General features: G+C 39.6%; 1 protein-coding gene across 7 annotated transcripts in view; it reads right to left on the bottom strand.

The window, feature by feature from the left end:
* ARSB (arylsulfatase B) overlaps nt 1-18,062 on the bottom strand; it is a 186,304-nt gene that overhangs the window by 63,149 nt on the left and 105,093 nt on the right. For all 7 annotated transcript variants that reach the window (XM_077867150.1, XM_077867164.1, XM_077867171.1 and 4 more), the window contains exon 6: nt 16,898-16,968. In XM_077867150.1, the coding sequence (XP_077723276.1) occupies nt 16,898-16,968 (71 nt within the window). The remainder of the gene's footprint in view (nt 1-16,897; nt 16,969-18,062) is intronic.

The raw sequence follows: 18,062 nt of genomic DNA, 5'->3' as shown, positions 1-18,062 counted from the left end.
TACTCACGTTGGACACAAGTACACATCAGTCTCTTACACTAGCCATCAAGTAAACCAAATCTGTCTTCCATATCTTACTTTACAAACAAACATTAGCTATTACCAATCAAGTACCTCTGACATCTATCCAATCTCTTTTTAAAAGATCTGTTAAAGGTTTTCTCAAGTCTTTCTTTTTTTCATTGTTCTTTAAATTAAGGATATTTAGTCAAAAACTGCTTTTCTCTCTTCTCTCTCTCACCACCATTCTAGGTACTTGGGTATAGTCATGTAATGAATACAAAAGGTAAAAAATGTCTGCCGTCTACCTTCATGGAGCTTATATTTTAATCGGAGCAAAAGATGATAAATGTTTAGAATATAATTATGACAGATGGTGCTGTGTACTCTAAAGAACATAATGCAGGCATGGGGGGTAGGGCAGTGGTGAGAGTAAGCCTAGACAGTGCCTGGAACACAGCACATAATCAACATTAGTTTCTTCTCTGGATTCTTCTCCATGTGATTGCTCTCAACCTCCTTAATCATGTATGTACCCTCTTTAAAAGTGCTTACTGGGGACATTTAGATAAGAGGACAACTAAGCACAGGTATCTAACACCCCTCACATTTTAAAGGGAGAAGCTAGAGCTGACTGGAAGCTCCACCCCTGAGAAAATGGTATGGGGCCCCAGGAAATAAAAGACCCACTAGAAGACTTTCACAAACATTCCTAATTTGGAAATCAGGACAGAAAGGAATCCTTCAAACGAGAACGTTTTTCACTGCTATGAGTCAAGAGGGTTAGGAATCACTCATGCATGAAGTCCAAGGGCATCTCCAGCATATGAGATGAAAAAAATTGCATGCAGCAGAATCCATCCTAACACAGGGTACCATACCACCAGGAAAGGAACTGGGCATAGCCACTTGCATACCTGGAACAGAGTCCAAGAGACTGAGAAGAGACCACAAAATTGGCTCCTGATCAAGGCTTCCACCAAATACAAAGAAATCACCTAGAGACTTACTAGGAGGGTCCACTGCACCAGATCACTTTTCCTCATCCATTGCCTATTAGATCACTGAACAAGTTTTATGTATCTTTTTTTATAAACTAGTCCTCCTGCTTTTATACTTGAAAGTGTTCTAATAGCATGAAAGATGGAATCCAAAGATAATTAATCTATGCCATTTTTAAGCAAAACCCACCTAATTTACACTCAGTAACAAAATACTATGAACCTGGAACATAATAAAATATACACAAATATAATATTTTACAATATAAGAGGAGATAAACATATCACTGTAGAGGTATAGGTGCAGCATACCTGAGAACTATTTACTGAAGAAAAAGAGTCAACTGTCAGCCTCAAATTTGTGTACTTAATACAATCGAATGAAATATTAACTCTATGAAAGAGGCAAAAGATACAATCATAAAATTGATTTTTTTAAAACAGAAACTGCTGGAAAGCCTATAGAAAGGCAATGAGGGAAAAGATTTCCCATACTATATTCTGAAATGCCACTGGAAGCATTAAAGGTACACAGAATGAGATCTGTAAAAAAAAAAAAAAAAAGTAAGTGAAGTGGAACTCATCCCAAAATGTGGGAGAAAATGGCAAAGAGATAAAAATGAGAAGTGAGAGAATGTATATATGAAGGACAAAGGATATCAAACACGCATGTAAGTGATGTTACTGCCCAAAAGACCAGAGTACATTTAACAGAGATAAAAATCCAAACACCCATCAGATTAAAAGTTTCTTGGCATGAAGAATCTTGAATTGTGCAGTACCCACTCTCCTCCAAGAAAAAGTGATGAAATAAATACAAAATATACTGGTGATATATATATGGTTTTAACTATCAGTACCAAAGACAGAACACTGTAATTATCCATTCAGGGGGAGAAAACTGGATATCTCCAAAGCAAGAGTATCAGACAATACTGAGATTATTTTTCTGCAACAATAGATGCCAGAGACCATAAGCAGTGTCTACTGAATTTTTAAGGAAAAAGAATAACCATAGGATTATTTACCTAACATAGTTATCATTCTGGGCAAAAGTAACAGAAAGCTATATTCTCAGATATGAAGGCTTCAGAAAGCATATTACCCATGACATTTCCATGGAAAGAAGATAATTCAAAGATGTACCAAACAAACAAAAAGGATCAAAATAAAATATCTATCTCAAGATGAAATTAGTTACAGTAAAATAAAGCAAGCACTTAAGTCTATATGTAATTTATATAAAATTAAATTTATAATTTAAATTTAAAAAGACTGAAAATAAATGAGTTGAATTTTCAACTTATTTAGAAAAAGAGCAACAGGAAAAAAACGAAAAGGAAGTAAATAATTACTGGCATAAAAGCAGACATATGTACCAATGGAACAAATAGCCCAGAAATAAATCCAAGAACACACAATGGGAAAGGATAGTCTCTTTCACAAAGACTGTTGGAAAAACTGAATATCCTCATTGTAAAGAGTGAAATTTGGACACTTATCTTATACCATACACACACACACACACACACACACACACAAACTGAAAAGGAACTAAAGATTTAATGTAAGATCTAAAACTGTAAAACTCCTAGACACAAACATAGGAAAAAAATCCTCTTAGCACTGGTCTTGGCAATGATTTTTTTTTTTTAATATGACACCAAAAACACAATCTACAAAGGCAAAAATGATCAAGTGAAGCTACATCAAACTAATAAGCTTCTGTACCCCAAAAGAAAAAAAATCAACAAAATGAAAAGGCAACCTAAAGAATGGGAGAAAATATTTGCAAATCATATACCTGATGAGGAGTTTATACCCAAAAGGAACATATACTATTCAATAGAAGAAAAATCCAATTAAAAAAATGGGCGGAGACCAAAAAGAAAAAAAAAGTTTTGTTAAGTCTGTGGAGAAAAGGAACCCCTGTACACTGTTGGTACTGTGAATTGGTTCAGCCACTATGGAAAATAGTATGGAGGTTCCTCGAAAAATTAAAAATAGAACTACCCTATGATCCAGCAATCCTACTTCTGGGTATATATCCAAAGGAAGTGAAAACAGGATATTGAAGAGATAGCTGTCCTCCCGTGTTCACTGTGGGATTATTCACAATAGCCAAGGTATGGAAACAACCTAAGTATCCATTAGTGGATGAATGGATAAGGAAGATCTGGCATATATAGATTAATATTATATCTATATTTTATATATGTATTAAATATATTCAGCCATAAGAAAGAAGGAAATCCTATCATTTGTGACAACATGGATGGGCTCTGAGGACAAACACTGCATAGTATCACTTATATATGAAATCTTTAAAAACAAAAAAATTCACACTCTTAGAGTAGAATGGTGGTTCCCAGAATGGAATGTGCATAGGGGGCAGTAAATAAGGGGAAGGTGGGAAAAGTGTATAAACTTTCAGCTATAAGATGAATATGTTTGAGGATCTAATGTAAACATTGGTGACTATAATTGATAACACTGTATATTATGTAAATGAAATTTGCTCAGAGTAGAACTCAAATACTCTCCTCTGCCCATCCAAATATAAAGCTGATAGATGATGTTAATCAACTAGATGGTGAGAATCCTTTCACAATGTATATGTATATCAAATCACTACAATGTACACTTAAATATCTTACCATTTTATTTGTCAATTATACCTCAATAAAACTGGAAAAAATCTGTAGTATATACACAATAGAATATTATTCAGCCATGAAAAAGAATCAAATCCTGTCATTTGTGACAACATGGATGAACCACAAAAGCATTCTGTTAAGTAAAATAAGTCAGACAGAGAAAGACAAATATTCTATGATCTCACTCATATATGGAGTCTAAAAAAACTGAACTCATAGAGCCAGAGAGTAGACTGATGGTTACCAGAGGTGGTACAGGTGGGGGTAGGAGAAATAGTACCTGGTAGTCAAAAGGTACAAACTTCCAATTATAAGATGAAAAAGTTCTGGGTACTTAAAGTACATCATTGTATGTAGTTTACTGTACTGTACACCAGAAAGTTATTTAAAACGTGATCTTAAGTGGTTTCACTGCCAAAAATCCAAAAGATAAAGGTAACTATGGACGTAATGTATGTGTTAACTAACTACTGTGTTAATCGTTTCATAATATAAGTATATATCAAAGCATCACACTGTACACTTTAAACTTACATAATGTAATATGTAATGAATATATCTCCATAAAGCTGGGAGATAAAAAGATAAATATACCCAATGCACAAATAATACCTCTTCCATAGGGGCCAAAAAGGGGAAACATCATTCTAGTCATTTTATGAAAACAGCATTACCTTGATCAAAATATTACAATGATAATTTAAGAACTCATAATTACAGGATATTCTTATACATAAATATGAAGTAAAAATGCTGAATAAAGTATTAGAAAACTTTATCTAGCAATGCATAAACTGAATGTATCTCAAAAATGCAAATTTAACATCAGAAAATTAACAAATCAAAGGAAAAAAATATGATCACATAGAAGCAAAAAGATTTTGTTTTTTGTTTTTTTTAATTTTTATTTATTTATGATAGTCACACAGAGAGAGAGAGAGAGAGAGAGGCAGAGACACAGGCAGAGGGAGAAGCAGGCTCCATGCACCGGGAGCCTGACGTGGGATTCAATCCTGGGTCTCCAGGATCGTGCCCTGGGCCAAAGGCAGGCGTTAAACCACTGTGCCACCCAGGGATCCCTAAAATTTTGAAAAAAAATAAAACACCTATTCATAATTCAGAAAATTCTACAAACTAGGAATAGAAGGGGATATTCTTACTCTGATAGAGTATAAAAATCTATAATGAACATTATATTTAATGGTAATACTTTGAAAGCTTTCCCTCTGGGCTTGGGAATGAAACAAGGATGCCTGATATGACCACTTTTATTCAACACTGAATAAAAACAGCAATAAGACAAGAAAAAGTGAAGGGTATCTGATTAGAAAGGAACAAATTGTCATTATTCAAGATAATTTCCTTGTTGATATACAAACTCAAGAGAGTATGAGACTTAGAAACGGGGTTTAACAATATCACTAATTAGATATAAGATTAAAAAAATAAATAAATAAAAAATAAAAAAAAGATATAAGATTAAAGGTGAAGTGAATATCCAAAATTCAACTGCATTCCTATACACTAACAACTAACAGAATTCAAAAAGAAAAAAGGACTATTTATGATAGCAACAAAACCATAAGATATGCAAAAATAAATAATAAAAAATCTTGAGAATTATAATACTTCATAGGAAGTCATTAGAGAAGATCACATCAAAGGAGAGCTATACCATGTCCATTGACAAATCGATCTATGCAAATTGATCTATGCTATGATTTGATGCAACTTCAATCAAAATCTCAACTGGTTTTTCAAGATGGTGGGCATAACCATATTGATTTTGCTATTTTTAAATTGTAAACCTACTTTGCATTCATACTATTACACTTAAGACACATTTTTAAAGAGCCAAATGTAAATGACTAAAGCTTTGTAGGACTAGAAGAAAATATAAGTGAGTATTTATTTATTTTTTATTTATTTTTTTGAGTGAATATTTAAACTCAGGATGAAGAACTTTTAAAATAAATAAACACAAGAATTCTACAAAATGAAAGCTTTTATTTTTTAAATTTAAAAGATATAATAAGGGGATCCCTGGGTAGCTCAGTGGTTTAGCACCTGCCTTTGGCCCAGGGCATGATCCTGGAGTCCTGGGATCGAGTCCCACATCAGGCTCTCTCCATGGAGCCTTCTTCTCCCTCTTCCTGTGTCTCTGCCTCTCTCTCTCTCTCTCTCTCTCTCCCTCTCTCTGTGTCTCTCATGAATAATTAAAAAAACAAAAGAAAAATATTTGCTACATAACAACAATATTTTAATATATAAAAGCTCTTATAGATTGAAAAGAAAAATATTTTTTTCTTAACATGAGAAAAAGATAGGAATTAGTAATTATAGCCAGTAAATACGAAAAATAAGCCTCACCTCAGCAGCAATACAAAAGATCCAAATTAAATCAATAAATTATTTTATTTACAAAATTGGCAAATGTTTTGAGAAATGCTAATATAACCTATAGCCAAGAATTCCACAAAATAAACATTCTCACGTAGTGATGGTAGAAATATCAATTCATACAGTATTTCAGGGAAGCAACTGACCAATATATAATAAAGAATCTTCAAACTGTTTATGCCCTTTGACCTAGGAATTTTGCTTTTAGACATCATCCTCCCAAAATAATGGCTGGTCATTGCAGCTTTATTTATATTAATGAAACTTGGAAAATATATGAACGCATACAAAAATAGGGTGAATGATTAAGTATTTTGCATGTTAGAATTATAGATCCAGGTCAGAGAAAGCTATACAGCCATTAATAAAATTGTTACACAAAAATTTTAAAGATGAAAAATTTCTATACTTAACCTTGCTAACAAATCAGTTAATAAAATAATATATCATAGGATCCAAATTCTGTAAGAATGTGTGACACATGGCTGTCAGCGAACAGAGCTGGGAGAGAGAGAAAACAGAAAAAAAAATCCATGCTAAATTATTAACATTGCTTACTTTGAGGTAGCAGGATAGTAGGATTGTGGTGATTTTTACCTTTATCTTTGAGCTTTTCAGTATTTGTCAAAATTTCCACACAACACTCTTCTTGTGTATTACTTGTACAAGAAACAAACAAGTAGGTAGTTTCCCTCATACCAGGATCAAGTTTAGCCTCCTTAGCCTGACATACTGTCTTTATTTATTTATCCCATCTTCTGCTTCCTCCTTCTCTTTGTCTAAACAGGCTTACACGTACACCCTTTTACTCACGTGCTTGTGTGTCCCAGGATTGCCTTTTCCACCTCCAGAACCCTTCATTCAGGGTTCCAGGCAAGGCTTCCTCCCCTTGGTTAACCAGCCTGAGTGACTGAACCCTCCACTCAAATACCAGCCCTCTCAACCAGACTCCATGGCAACGATCTGGTGATGAATCAAATATAGCTTGTAATGTCTCGACCGCTGGTGCCTCGCACTATTATTTGATTTTCTTTTAACTTTTTGTATGTTTTTTTCTTCTCTCCACCTAGATTATGAACTATTTTTTGTCATTTTTCATCAAGTCTAGTGCAACAGAGTAGGTGTCTATGGTACACAGAAAAATGGCCCCAAAGATGTCCATGTCCTAAGCCCCAGAGCCTATGAACCGGTTGGGTTTCAGAGCCTAGGAGAATTAAGGTTGCAGATGGAGGTAAGGTTGCTAATCAGCTGACCCTCAAATAGGGAGATTAGCCTGGATTACCCAGGTGGGCCTAATGTAATCACAAGAGTCCTTAAAAAGTGGCAGAGGTCAGAAGAGGTGTGATGACAGAAGTAAGGATTGTGCTGTAAGGACTCAACTAACTCTTCATCACTGGCTTTGAAGACGGAGGAAGAGGGCACTGACCAAGCATGGGGGGTAGTCTCCCCAGGTTGGAAAAAGCAAGGACATGGATTCTCCCCTAGAGCCTCTAGAGAGGAATACAACCCTCTTTGTTCAGTGAGATCCATGTCTGACTTTTAACTTACAGAATTGTAACATGAATTTGTGTGGTTTTAAGTCATTAAGTTTATGGTAATTAGTTCCAGCAGTGATAGAAAATTAATACAGTGTTAAATATTATTTTCCTTCATTCATATTTAAATCAAGAAAGATAAAGCCAAAGTTATTAAAATAATGGACACATTTAAGACTATGCTTTTTGAGGAAATCTATCCTAATCCCCCAAACGCCTCTCATTATATCTTTATTTCTCTTTAACATTTATGTATTCAATTGACATCATTTATCATTTGTTGCTACTTCTTTTATTGCTGTGTTAATATCATTTCCTGGGCACACAGTTTTTCCTCTCATTCAAAAGGCTCTTCAGAAGTAGAGGCCATGTATTCACTCCCTAGGTATTTGGGGCCGGAAGTAACAAATGCCTGATTACTAACATCTTACATTATAGATTACTTAAGGGAGACCATGTACTCAGCTTTCTTCTCAGAAATGTTTTTTAAAAGTTTTATTTCAGTCTTATACATTAACACCCTCAAGCCCCTAAAAAAATCTATCCAGATTAGTAAATATTTAGAAAGGGGATCTACTATACTTTAATTCCATTGGATATGTCCCACATAATGTAGTGAGGTTTTAGGTTTTTCCAAACTTTTATGGTTGACTATTTCAAGAAAGGCATGCGTATTTATCCTTAGAGATTATAAGGCTGGGGAGTTGAGGTAGGAAGATGTCTGGTCCAGGAGAGGGGAGAAAAAAAGAAGTCTGGACATCCTGGAATCCTGAACAGACCTGAATCCTGGGCAGGCTCCAGTGTGGAGGAGGGACTGTATGGAAGGTATAGTCTATACCGTGCTGTCAAAATCAGCATAGACCTTCTAATCCACTGAAATTACCAGCCTACTCTTGGAAGCCATTGTTAAAATTTCTAGGCTGTACCAGAATTAAGGAAAAGCAAGCAAATAAGTAAGTGGTCAGTTGGAAATGAGAGGATTTGGCATCATCGTAACCCCAGGGGGAAAAATAAAAGCTGATGTGTAAATGGAGTTCTGGGCAAGTAAGTGCATGGTGTGGTGGGGAGGGCAACTCAGGGAGGCAGCTGGCCCTGGCCACATGGCCTTCTCCCAGAGGCAGGGCCAGCCCCAGCCCTTCGAATTGCTTCTGTTATCTGGCCCTGGGAAGCCTTAAAAAAGTTGCTTACTCTGATTTCTCCAAACATAAAATTGGGGCAGTGGGATTTGCCGTTTCTGTGTAGCCAAGGCCTGTGGTGAGGATTAATTAGTGTTTTTAAAGGGCTGTGGGTTTGGTGTGGTTTATTTATTTTCTCAGGATGAAAGCCAGTATGCCAGCACCAAGTGTTAACAGCAAAGGTTTGATGTATGTTACTTGAGATGCACTGTGTGAAGTGGGGTGGATGGGATATGAGGCTTGTGGGACTGCCTTTGGCATCAAAGAGGCCACATTTCCAAACACACTTTAGTGCTCCCCAAAGTGAAGGAGGCAGCAGAAAAACCTTTGTAAATTAAAAAGGGACAAGGTCACCCAACTTTAGGCTCTGCAACCGAGGGCATGTACCAACCTATACCGAGGAACATTTGATGAGCTGCTAAAGACAAATATTAGCAGGTAGAGAAAACACAAAATTCTGCTAACTTTGTGACAAGCTGCAAAATGAGCTCCTAAATTCAATAAGGAGAAAGAATGCCAGCAGAGGCTGAGCCCATCTCAGGCTGGTGGTGGAGGAGCATGCTCGCACACTCATCTCACCACCATAGTACAGGTGGGCATGGGGGCAAGGCACTCAGCTCCCATTCACTGGACACCCAGCAGCCTTCCAGATGGGCCGGTCTCACAGGAACCCTCCGGGCTGGTTTTCAAAGTTAAATCTTTATGGCTTTATTCCTGATTATGGAAGTGCCATTACTGAAACTTAAAACTGAAGAAATGCATAAAACAAAAAGGGCAGACACACGCACCGCCCCCCCCATCTCTGCAGCCAGAACAGAATCCCTATGAACTATTGTTGTGACATATGTACAAGATATAGATATAATCGTTCTCAACTTATAGGCGATGAAACGGGTAACTCAAAGGACTTATCCACAAGCTTACAGGAAATAAGTCAAAACTAAAATTCGAACCCAGACTTTCGACACCTGGGAACTCTGCATGTCCCAGCAGGCTACACACCCTGTGCACACCCTTTTCTCTCATCCCACCACCATCTTGCAGTGCAATTACTACAAGGCACTACGGGACTTGCATAACTAGCTCTGCACACAGAAGCTGCTGTTATCCACACAGTCAGGTTGTACCTGAAACTGCAAGCTAGTGTTATGGCTAGACCTATTTTTCCAGCCACATTTAAGTGCATAATGCTCCAGTGACAATTGAGATGATTATAACGCAGATCTGGGCCATCCTTTTTGCCCAAATCCCATGCAGAACAGAAAATAAAGAGACTCCTGAAATTAGGAGGGCATGGCTCTTATGTGAGGCCTGAATCTGGAAAGCCCTGAATTCCAGGTCATTTATTAGCAATGTGTGGCCAATGCCTCCGTTTCTCTTTCCTGATTATAAAGAGGGTGGATGAACTGAATGCCTTCTAATTTCTGGTATTCTATGTAATGATGAACAATCTCTTTATCAAGAGGTGGTGGGCCTCATGCATCCCATCTAACTTTTTGTTTTGTTTTTTCCATCTAACTTTTAAAATTCTGCTCTATGTGGAATTTCAGGCTGACGAATGAAAAGTTGCTTCTGGATTGCTACTTCACAAGTATACCCAGAAAAAAACTAAGTGCTTTGAAAATGAAGTATGATATTATTGCTCTTGCTAGATTTATTCTAATGAAATGAGTGGGTGATAGCCAACTTCAATGATGAATTTATTAGCATGCATTTTTCAGTGTGGGCAAATCTCTGCAACAAAAGATATTGAGAGGGGCTCTGGGTGGCTCAGTCGGTTAAGCATCCAACTTTTGATTTTTGCTCAGGTCGTGATCTCAAGGTTGTGAGATTGAGCTCCACTGGCATTGGCCTCGGAGCTGGGCTTGGAGCCTGCTCGAGATTCTCTCTCCCTCTCCCTATGCCCCTCCTCTAAAAAGGGGGGAGGGGAATTGAGAGAGTTATTGATGAAATCTTCCCCTCCTTGGAACTTACAGCTCTGGATGGGGGAAACACAGGAATATAAACATCTGCGATATGAAATAGCAAGAACTCAGTGTCCTAAGATGCTCCAAAGAAGCTCAAGAGACTCAAGTTTGGAGGAGGAGGGATGTGAACAGGTCCTTAGAGAAGTGTCAGAAAAGCACAGGAAGATGAATGACAGTGGCCAAAGGTGGGCACTGCAACAGGGCTGAGGGCTCATGCAAACTGAATGAGGGGGGAGGCTGTAGCTGGGGGGCTCAGGCATCTGCATGTGGCTGTGGGCAGCTGGGGAGCAACGACAGCTGTCAGGCAGGGAAGCAAGAGGCTGTGTCCACAGCTTCTTCCAGACCAGCTTCTAACAAAACTGAAAGTCTAACTGATCTCCAGTCCCTGCATCAGTCCCTAGCATGTCATACCTGCTGAATAAAATACTTCAGAACTGGATTGAATGTTGCTCTAAAGAGGAAACGGAGCAGCTCCCAGCCTGCAAACCTGGACAACTCTTAAATCTCGTGTATTGAATTGGCAATTTTACCACAGAAAATGAGTGTGTGAGAGAGAGGGAGGGAAAGACTGTTCTTTCACTCTGTAATCAAGAGCAGAAATAACGTCTCATTATAACCTTTAAAGAAAGGAGGCCTTTTAAATGAAATAGTAGAAAAGCTGTACAGAATCACTTTGAAGACTTGGCCTTTGGTGGTACGGAAAATGCTAACATCTGTCCATGCCCTTCATCTATGATCAAGCTTCTACCAGAAGAATCTGAGTGCTTTGTATGCTTGCGTGTGTCAGGTGTATATGTCTACACTGCATGACTGGATGTATGTGAGAATTCTAAGGAGACACAGAATGTCACGTCTGACTGCCGAGGTGAGTCGTGGTTTCAGATGGCATAGGCTCGTTCCTTCAGGACAGTGCCTGTCAAGGCTGGTTACTGCGGGATGGCTGCATATATTTTCTCTAAGGCAAGCTAACTCCTTTGAAATTATTTCTCCTCATGGTTTTGAGGCATGCTGGCCAGAACCTAAGGGAGTCTGGATCTGGTGACCCTCAGAAGCACGTTGTTGAGCTGGACTCACACCTGCTGGACCTCAAGGCCTAACTTGGATCTCGGTTGCTTTCTGCCACTTAAGATAGTTCTGGGCTTCCCATAAATGAGCTTAAATGGCATCATCCCAGTCCCTTGGGTTCTCGCAGGCCTCCTTCACTGACTACCCTGTACTGCTTGAGAAGGACACTGAGTCAAGGTCAGCCTGCTAGAAAGAAATATTTCAAAGACCTGAGGAATAACTCATTCTTAGGATCTATTCTTAGAAAGGAAGGAGGGAAGAGAAAAAAGGTAGCATCTGAATGGAGACCAGAACACATCTGTCCAAGGTTACCTCGGAACAAAGCCTCTAAAGATGAATAAAAGGCTTCCTCAAAGCACATAGGAAAGCAATTACAGCCCACACGTCTGACACTGGTCATGGGGATGAGGGGTGAGGTGGAGATGAAAGCATTGGCAGATCTGGGGCCCTGAGAGGACAGTGACCAATGAAACAAGGCAAGGGAACTTGCCAGGAAGGGAACAGAAAGTTCTAGAAGAGTAAGAAGCAGCAGTGCCCTGGACTCACAGGGGAAGTCAGGCTGGGCCAAGTACAAAGGAAGCGACTTTATAAATATGTATGTTTGTCTCTCAAGGAGGTCTAGAGAAAGGATGGAAGAAAGGGAGGGAAAACTCTCCCATCACCCCTGCTGGCTGATACTGTCAATGCAGTGGGGGAGTGAGGGTGGGCATTTATAAACTGGACCAGCAGTTTCAAGCAGCTGTAGATGATAATGTTAATGGTCACCAGGCACTTCCTAATCTTAATTAGATTATTTTTATTTAGGAACAAAATGTAAGATGCAAGTTCAGGGATCAAGAGGTGGGTGTGAATTGCCATCTGGAGGTACTTTTAGGTTCAGGGAAGGCTAAGAGACATGGAGACAATGGCTTTCAGCTGTTGATCTATTAACATTCATTAACAAGTATTTATGGAGAAATTGCTATGATGCAGGCTCCGTGCTATGCACTGGGGATATGGCAATAAATGAAAAAGATACAGACCCAGTCCTCAAGAATTTCTATGCTTTTTTTTTTTTTTTTGGTTTTGCATTTTTCATTTATTTTTAATTGTGGTAAAATAAATATGAAATATACCATTTTAACTGTTTTTAAATGTACAGTTCAGTGGCATGAAGTACATTCACACCTTTGTGTAACCTTCATCACATCCACCCACAGAACTCTTTCCATCTTGCAAAATTGAAACTATACCCATTAAACACTAATTTCCCATCTCACCCCCTCCAGCCTCTGGCAGCCACCAGTCTACTTTCTGTCTCCAAATTTTGACTATACTAGGGACCTCATGTAAGTGGAATCATGCAGTACTTGGTCTTTTTGTGACTGGCTTGTTTCACAATGTTCTCAAGGTTCATCCGCATTGTAGCATGTGCCAGAACTTCCTTCCTTCTTAAGGCTGAATGGTAGCCCATCATATGTGTAGACTACATTTTGTTTATCCTTTCATCCCACCGACAGTGCAATCCCATTTTATATTCCCACCAATAGTGCAGAAGTGTTCAAATTTCTCCACATCCTCACCAATGCTTGTTGTCTTCCTTCCTTTGTTCTTTCTTTAGATAGTAGCCATCTAAATGAGTGTGATCTGTGGTTCTTTGAGACTGTTCATGCTTTACTGCACAATCTCTGGGTCCCTGGGAAACCCTATAACCTCTGGTGTGTGCTTGTGTCTGTCTCAGGCTTTGGGGAATATCTTTATTATTCATACTCAATCCACAATATACCACGGGTATGTGGCCATGAAAAAAAGCCCCAACTCACCAGCAGGAAGGGCCTCTGGGGGGTACCCTGTGCTCCTGGAATAAGAGGAAGGTGGTAGAGTTGCTAAATCCCTAAAGGCCAGCTTCTGAGGGGATGTGTACTACCTAGAAGGCAGGGCTCCCCTGGGAAACGTCTAATGCCTGTTCCTCTGATTCATTATAGGAGGAGACATTGGTCCACAACCCCCAACAAGACCCACTGAAGGGGAGGAGGGAGATGGAGAAGTGGATCAATGCAGTGATGTGTTAGAACAGGGATCAGAAAAGTGGGCAGGATGTAGTTATAATGAAATCCTACAATTCTAATTACCCTAGCACTTCAAAGATTTCTCACATTTTTACTTATAAAATACTTATCTATTCACAACCATGCCTTTGGTTACATCACTGCTTATTAATGAACACAGGGTGGAAAGGGTGAGAAACTGAGTCAGCAGCTTTGCTCCTCTGAGATCCTCTTTATGCAGAGACCCACAGAATGTTGAAGCTGGAAGGGACTTCAGACATCTTTTAATTCAATCTTCACTTCATAGGTGAGGAAACTGGTGAAGTGGCTTTGGGAAGGAAGAAGTAAAATACCACCCTCTTGTGCTATAAGTAAGGACAATCTGAGAAGTACTGGAGTTAGAAACCAAAGAAATAGTTCTGTGATAACACTGACTCAATGCTCAATCTGTAATTTATACTCGAGATTGGCCACAGTATGATTTCATTCCACAAAGCCTCTAGAACATACTCACAAAACATTCTACAAAAATGATTCACAGACTTGCTTGTTGTCCTATAAATACATATTTTCTTCTTGATGGATTTTATTCCGCCCCCAAATTTAACTACATAGAAAAGGAAATGAGCTTGTATCATCCTCCTGTGAAGGAACAGACCCCCCAAAGACAGCTTCCCTTTTTTCAGCTTCTGCTGCACAGTGGATTAAAATGAATATCAAAATTGGGGAGAGAAGTCTAAGGTGTTGTGCTTGTGTGAGGAGGAGGGGCATTTTCCTAGTTGCAGGTGGAGACAGAAATGAAAGCCCTGTTTCTGTGGACCAGCAGTGAATGTGGTTCTATGTCAATGCCAATGCTGGACAGTGTCCTTCATTACAAGCAGCAGTCAGAGCAAGAGTCCCTCGTGGGCAGGGAAGGCCAATAGAGAGGCCTGGAGTGGATTTCGAGGAGGGGGGTGCGGGCAGCAGAAAGCCAGAAAATGTCCCTGAATTTGGAACAGCAGTAGAGAGTCATTGTAAGTCCGTCATTTAGCCTGTGGGAAACTGAGTCCAGGAAAAGGAGGGACTTGCTTATAATCTATGGGTGGCAAAACTAAAACCATTCTCTATTCTGAGTTCCATGACCTCCTTAACTTTTATACTGGAGAAACAAGGTGTCTATGTGGGGATTGAGCTGGGGCACTACGGGGAAGGTAGTGAAACCCACAGCAGGTTGACTAGGAACCCTGAAGCAAGCAGTACTGTGGCTGGGTTATGCAGAAATCTAGAATTTAAACTATCTATCTATCTATCTTTCTTTCTTTCTTTCTTTCTTTCTTTCTTTCTTTCTTTCTTTCTTTCGAGAAAGAGCACGTAATCACGAGTGGAGGGTGGGGACACAGAGGGAGAGGGAGAGAGAGAACCTTAAGCAGACTCCATGCTCAGCAAGGGCCCAACATGGGGCTTGATCTCACGACCCTGAGATCATGACTTGAGCCACCACCAAGACTGAGACACTTAACCAAATGAGCCACCTCGGCACTTCCCACCAGCCCCATTTCAAAACCTGATGTGTATTTTATACTTGCAGCACATCTCAATTCACAATTAGCTACCTTTCAGGTGTTCAATAGCCACACACAGCTAGTGGCTACCACATAGACAAGTGGCTACCGTTGCCTCTCTCACTGACAAAAGTTACTCCAACGGAAATATCAATTTCTCCATGCTATAGCCATCCCGACCTGCCTCAGGCCCTTTCCTTTCTGAATTTAAAATTAAAAGTGCTTCCACTTTTGTCCTAATTCTATCCCAACATTCCTCCATTAGTCTTCAAGTAATCATCACTGAGGGCCTACCCCGTGCTGAGTATTTGTGTTAACTTGTGAGGATGAAAGATAAATAAGGCATAGACCCTGACTTCCAGGAGCTCTCAGCTTCATGGGAAATGAAGGCACATATAAGGGAACTGACTGAAGGCTTTATGCACATCCATACAAACGGATGCTGAAGAAGGACTTTCTGGGGTTCCAAGAAGCATTCACATATATGAGACATTTGTGTTGAGTTTTAAGGGATGAGGAAAAATTGTGGAAGTGCAAGAAAAGGTGTTGAAGCTACAGAGAAAAGCATACAAGTATATTCAAGACAAAATATGACAATTTACATGTTTAGAAAGGGTAAGTGTCTCACAGGGCAAGGAGGGGCTGGATGCAGCTGGCAGAGCAAGTGGTCCTCTAGTGCTCCCTGCCACACAACCGCTATCAGGTTGTTATCTGAGCAGGGAAATCCTGGGGCTGGTTGTGCCACAGACTGGAGAGACAAAGAAGTAAGGAAAGCCTGAACGATGGAATGAGTGAGTGAAGGGGCCCTATGTCTAGAAAGGAGGGGATGTGAGCACCTAAGGGAATGAAAGGAATTGAAGAGCACTGTTTTCTGAAGAGTCTTGAGATGAGGCTTGACGGGGGAGGCTGGACAAAGGGCCTAAGAGTTAAGGCTTTCCAGATGCAAACTCACTAGGCTAGGGTTCTTGGGGCCACTAGCCTAGTATATGCACCAGACCGTTACAGCCTGTTGTGATCTAAGAGAATAAATGGCCTCTTTCCCTGAAGAATTAATGGGGCTACTATGGCTTAACTTAGGCAGGAGACAGTCCAGCCAAATGGCTTCCCCGATTGGTAGGTAAGTCACACCTCTGAGACACAGCAGGTGCTGGGCAGCATGTGGCCAGCTCCGTCAGAGGACATGGCGGCTTATCTGACCTTGGGTTTCCTGGAAGAAGACTCTGGGGTTGTCAGGTGAGAAGAGGGCAACAATAAGATGGTCCTGTTGAATGTGAGCAATGAGCAGGAGCCTCTGAGGTCCTACGGCAAAGCTGAAGTAGGGAGCTGAAGTGGCTCGAAGCTAGTAAGTGGCAGAGCCAAGAACAGCACCAAAGCCAGTGAGGTCAGTACAACAGGTGTCGTGGAGACTGTTTATCCTGACAGCAAACCCAAGTGGAAAAGGAGAAAGCAAGGCTGAAGACAACCTGGCAACACAAATGGCTTTGCTAGCTAAAGAAATTAAGTTTAGTAGCGATAAATGAGGTACTCACATGGTGAAATATCCACAAAGTTGGGGTCGATATTATGCAGCAGCTCCATTCTGGGAGATGGGCTTCCTTCGCTAGAAGAGAATTTTTTACGAAACGTTAGTTTCCTCTCAAATTAATATGATGACTTTCAATACTTCCCTTCCTTGTACTTCCAGGAAATAACAAACTTGCCAGTTAACAACTTTGTCACAAATTCAGAGATCTCTAAAATCTGTAGTTGGTGCATCTTTAATTCATCATTATTTGTCTACATTATAGATAGTAATGAGTGAATATCTGTCAGTGTCACACATACCACAATTTAAAAATAAGATTCCTGTGACCCTTTGCAATAAACGATGTGGCTGTATTTATACATGACCATTCTTCACAAAGGGGAAATGAGAACTCAAGTCATTCTGTGTAGACTTCACATCCACCATTCACAGGAAGATGAGGAAAGAACACCTACCAGGCTGGCGGCATCAATACTACAATCACAACCTACATTAGTGGTGAAAGGAAACTTAGGGATCACAGTCCAACTTTTTATATTATGAGTAAAGAGACACAAAGTTATTGGCCAAATATTAGATCATATGACTCTCAAAATGGTGTTCTTAAAAAAATTGGGAGTATCGGGGCGCCTGGATGGCTCAGTCGGTCAAGTGTCCGACTCTTGGTTTTGGCTCAGGTCATGATCTCACAGTCATGGGACTGAGTCCTGCGGTGGGCTCTAAGCTCAGTGAGGAGTCTCCTTCAGTTTCTCTTTCCCTCTCCCTCCCACCCACTCTCTCTCTTAAATAAATAAAATCTTAAAAAAAAAAAAATTGAGAGCATTAGCATCACCACATATATGTGAGATGTACATGGTTTTGCTAGTATAGACCCAGCCTTATGTAAAAAACAATTTTCAATTGTTGGGAGAGTCCTAAGGACTGCCTGCTAACCCAACTAAAGGCTGGACAGTACTGTTAACACTGTAAGATTTGTATACACCTGAAAAACCATTAAGGACCCTGATGTAACCAAGAGGACATGTTTTCAGGCAACCCAATACCCACATTTAAAATTACACGTAGTTGTCTACGGCAGTAGCTTGGGATTTCAAGGTCCATAAAATTTCAAAAAATCTGGGTTGTGATTGGCAATGTTGTTTTTGCCAAGTAAAACAAATTTTTAAATA

This window comes from Canis aureus, chromosome 2 (genome assembly GCF_053574225.1).
Source record: "Canis aureus isolate CA01 chromosome 2, VMU_Caureus_v.1.0, whole genome shotgun sequence".
Classification (NCBI taxonomy): domain Eukaryota; kingdom Metazoa; phylum Chordata; class Mammalia; order Carnivora; family Canidae; genus Canis; species Canis aureus.
This window is presented reverse-complemented; position numbering and strand designations above follow the sequence as displayed.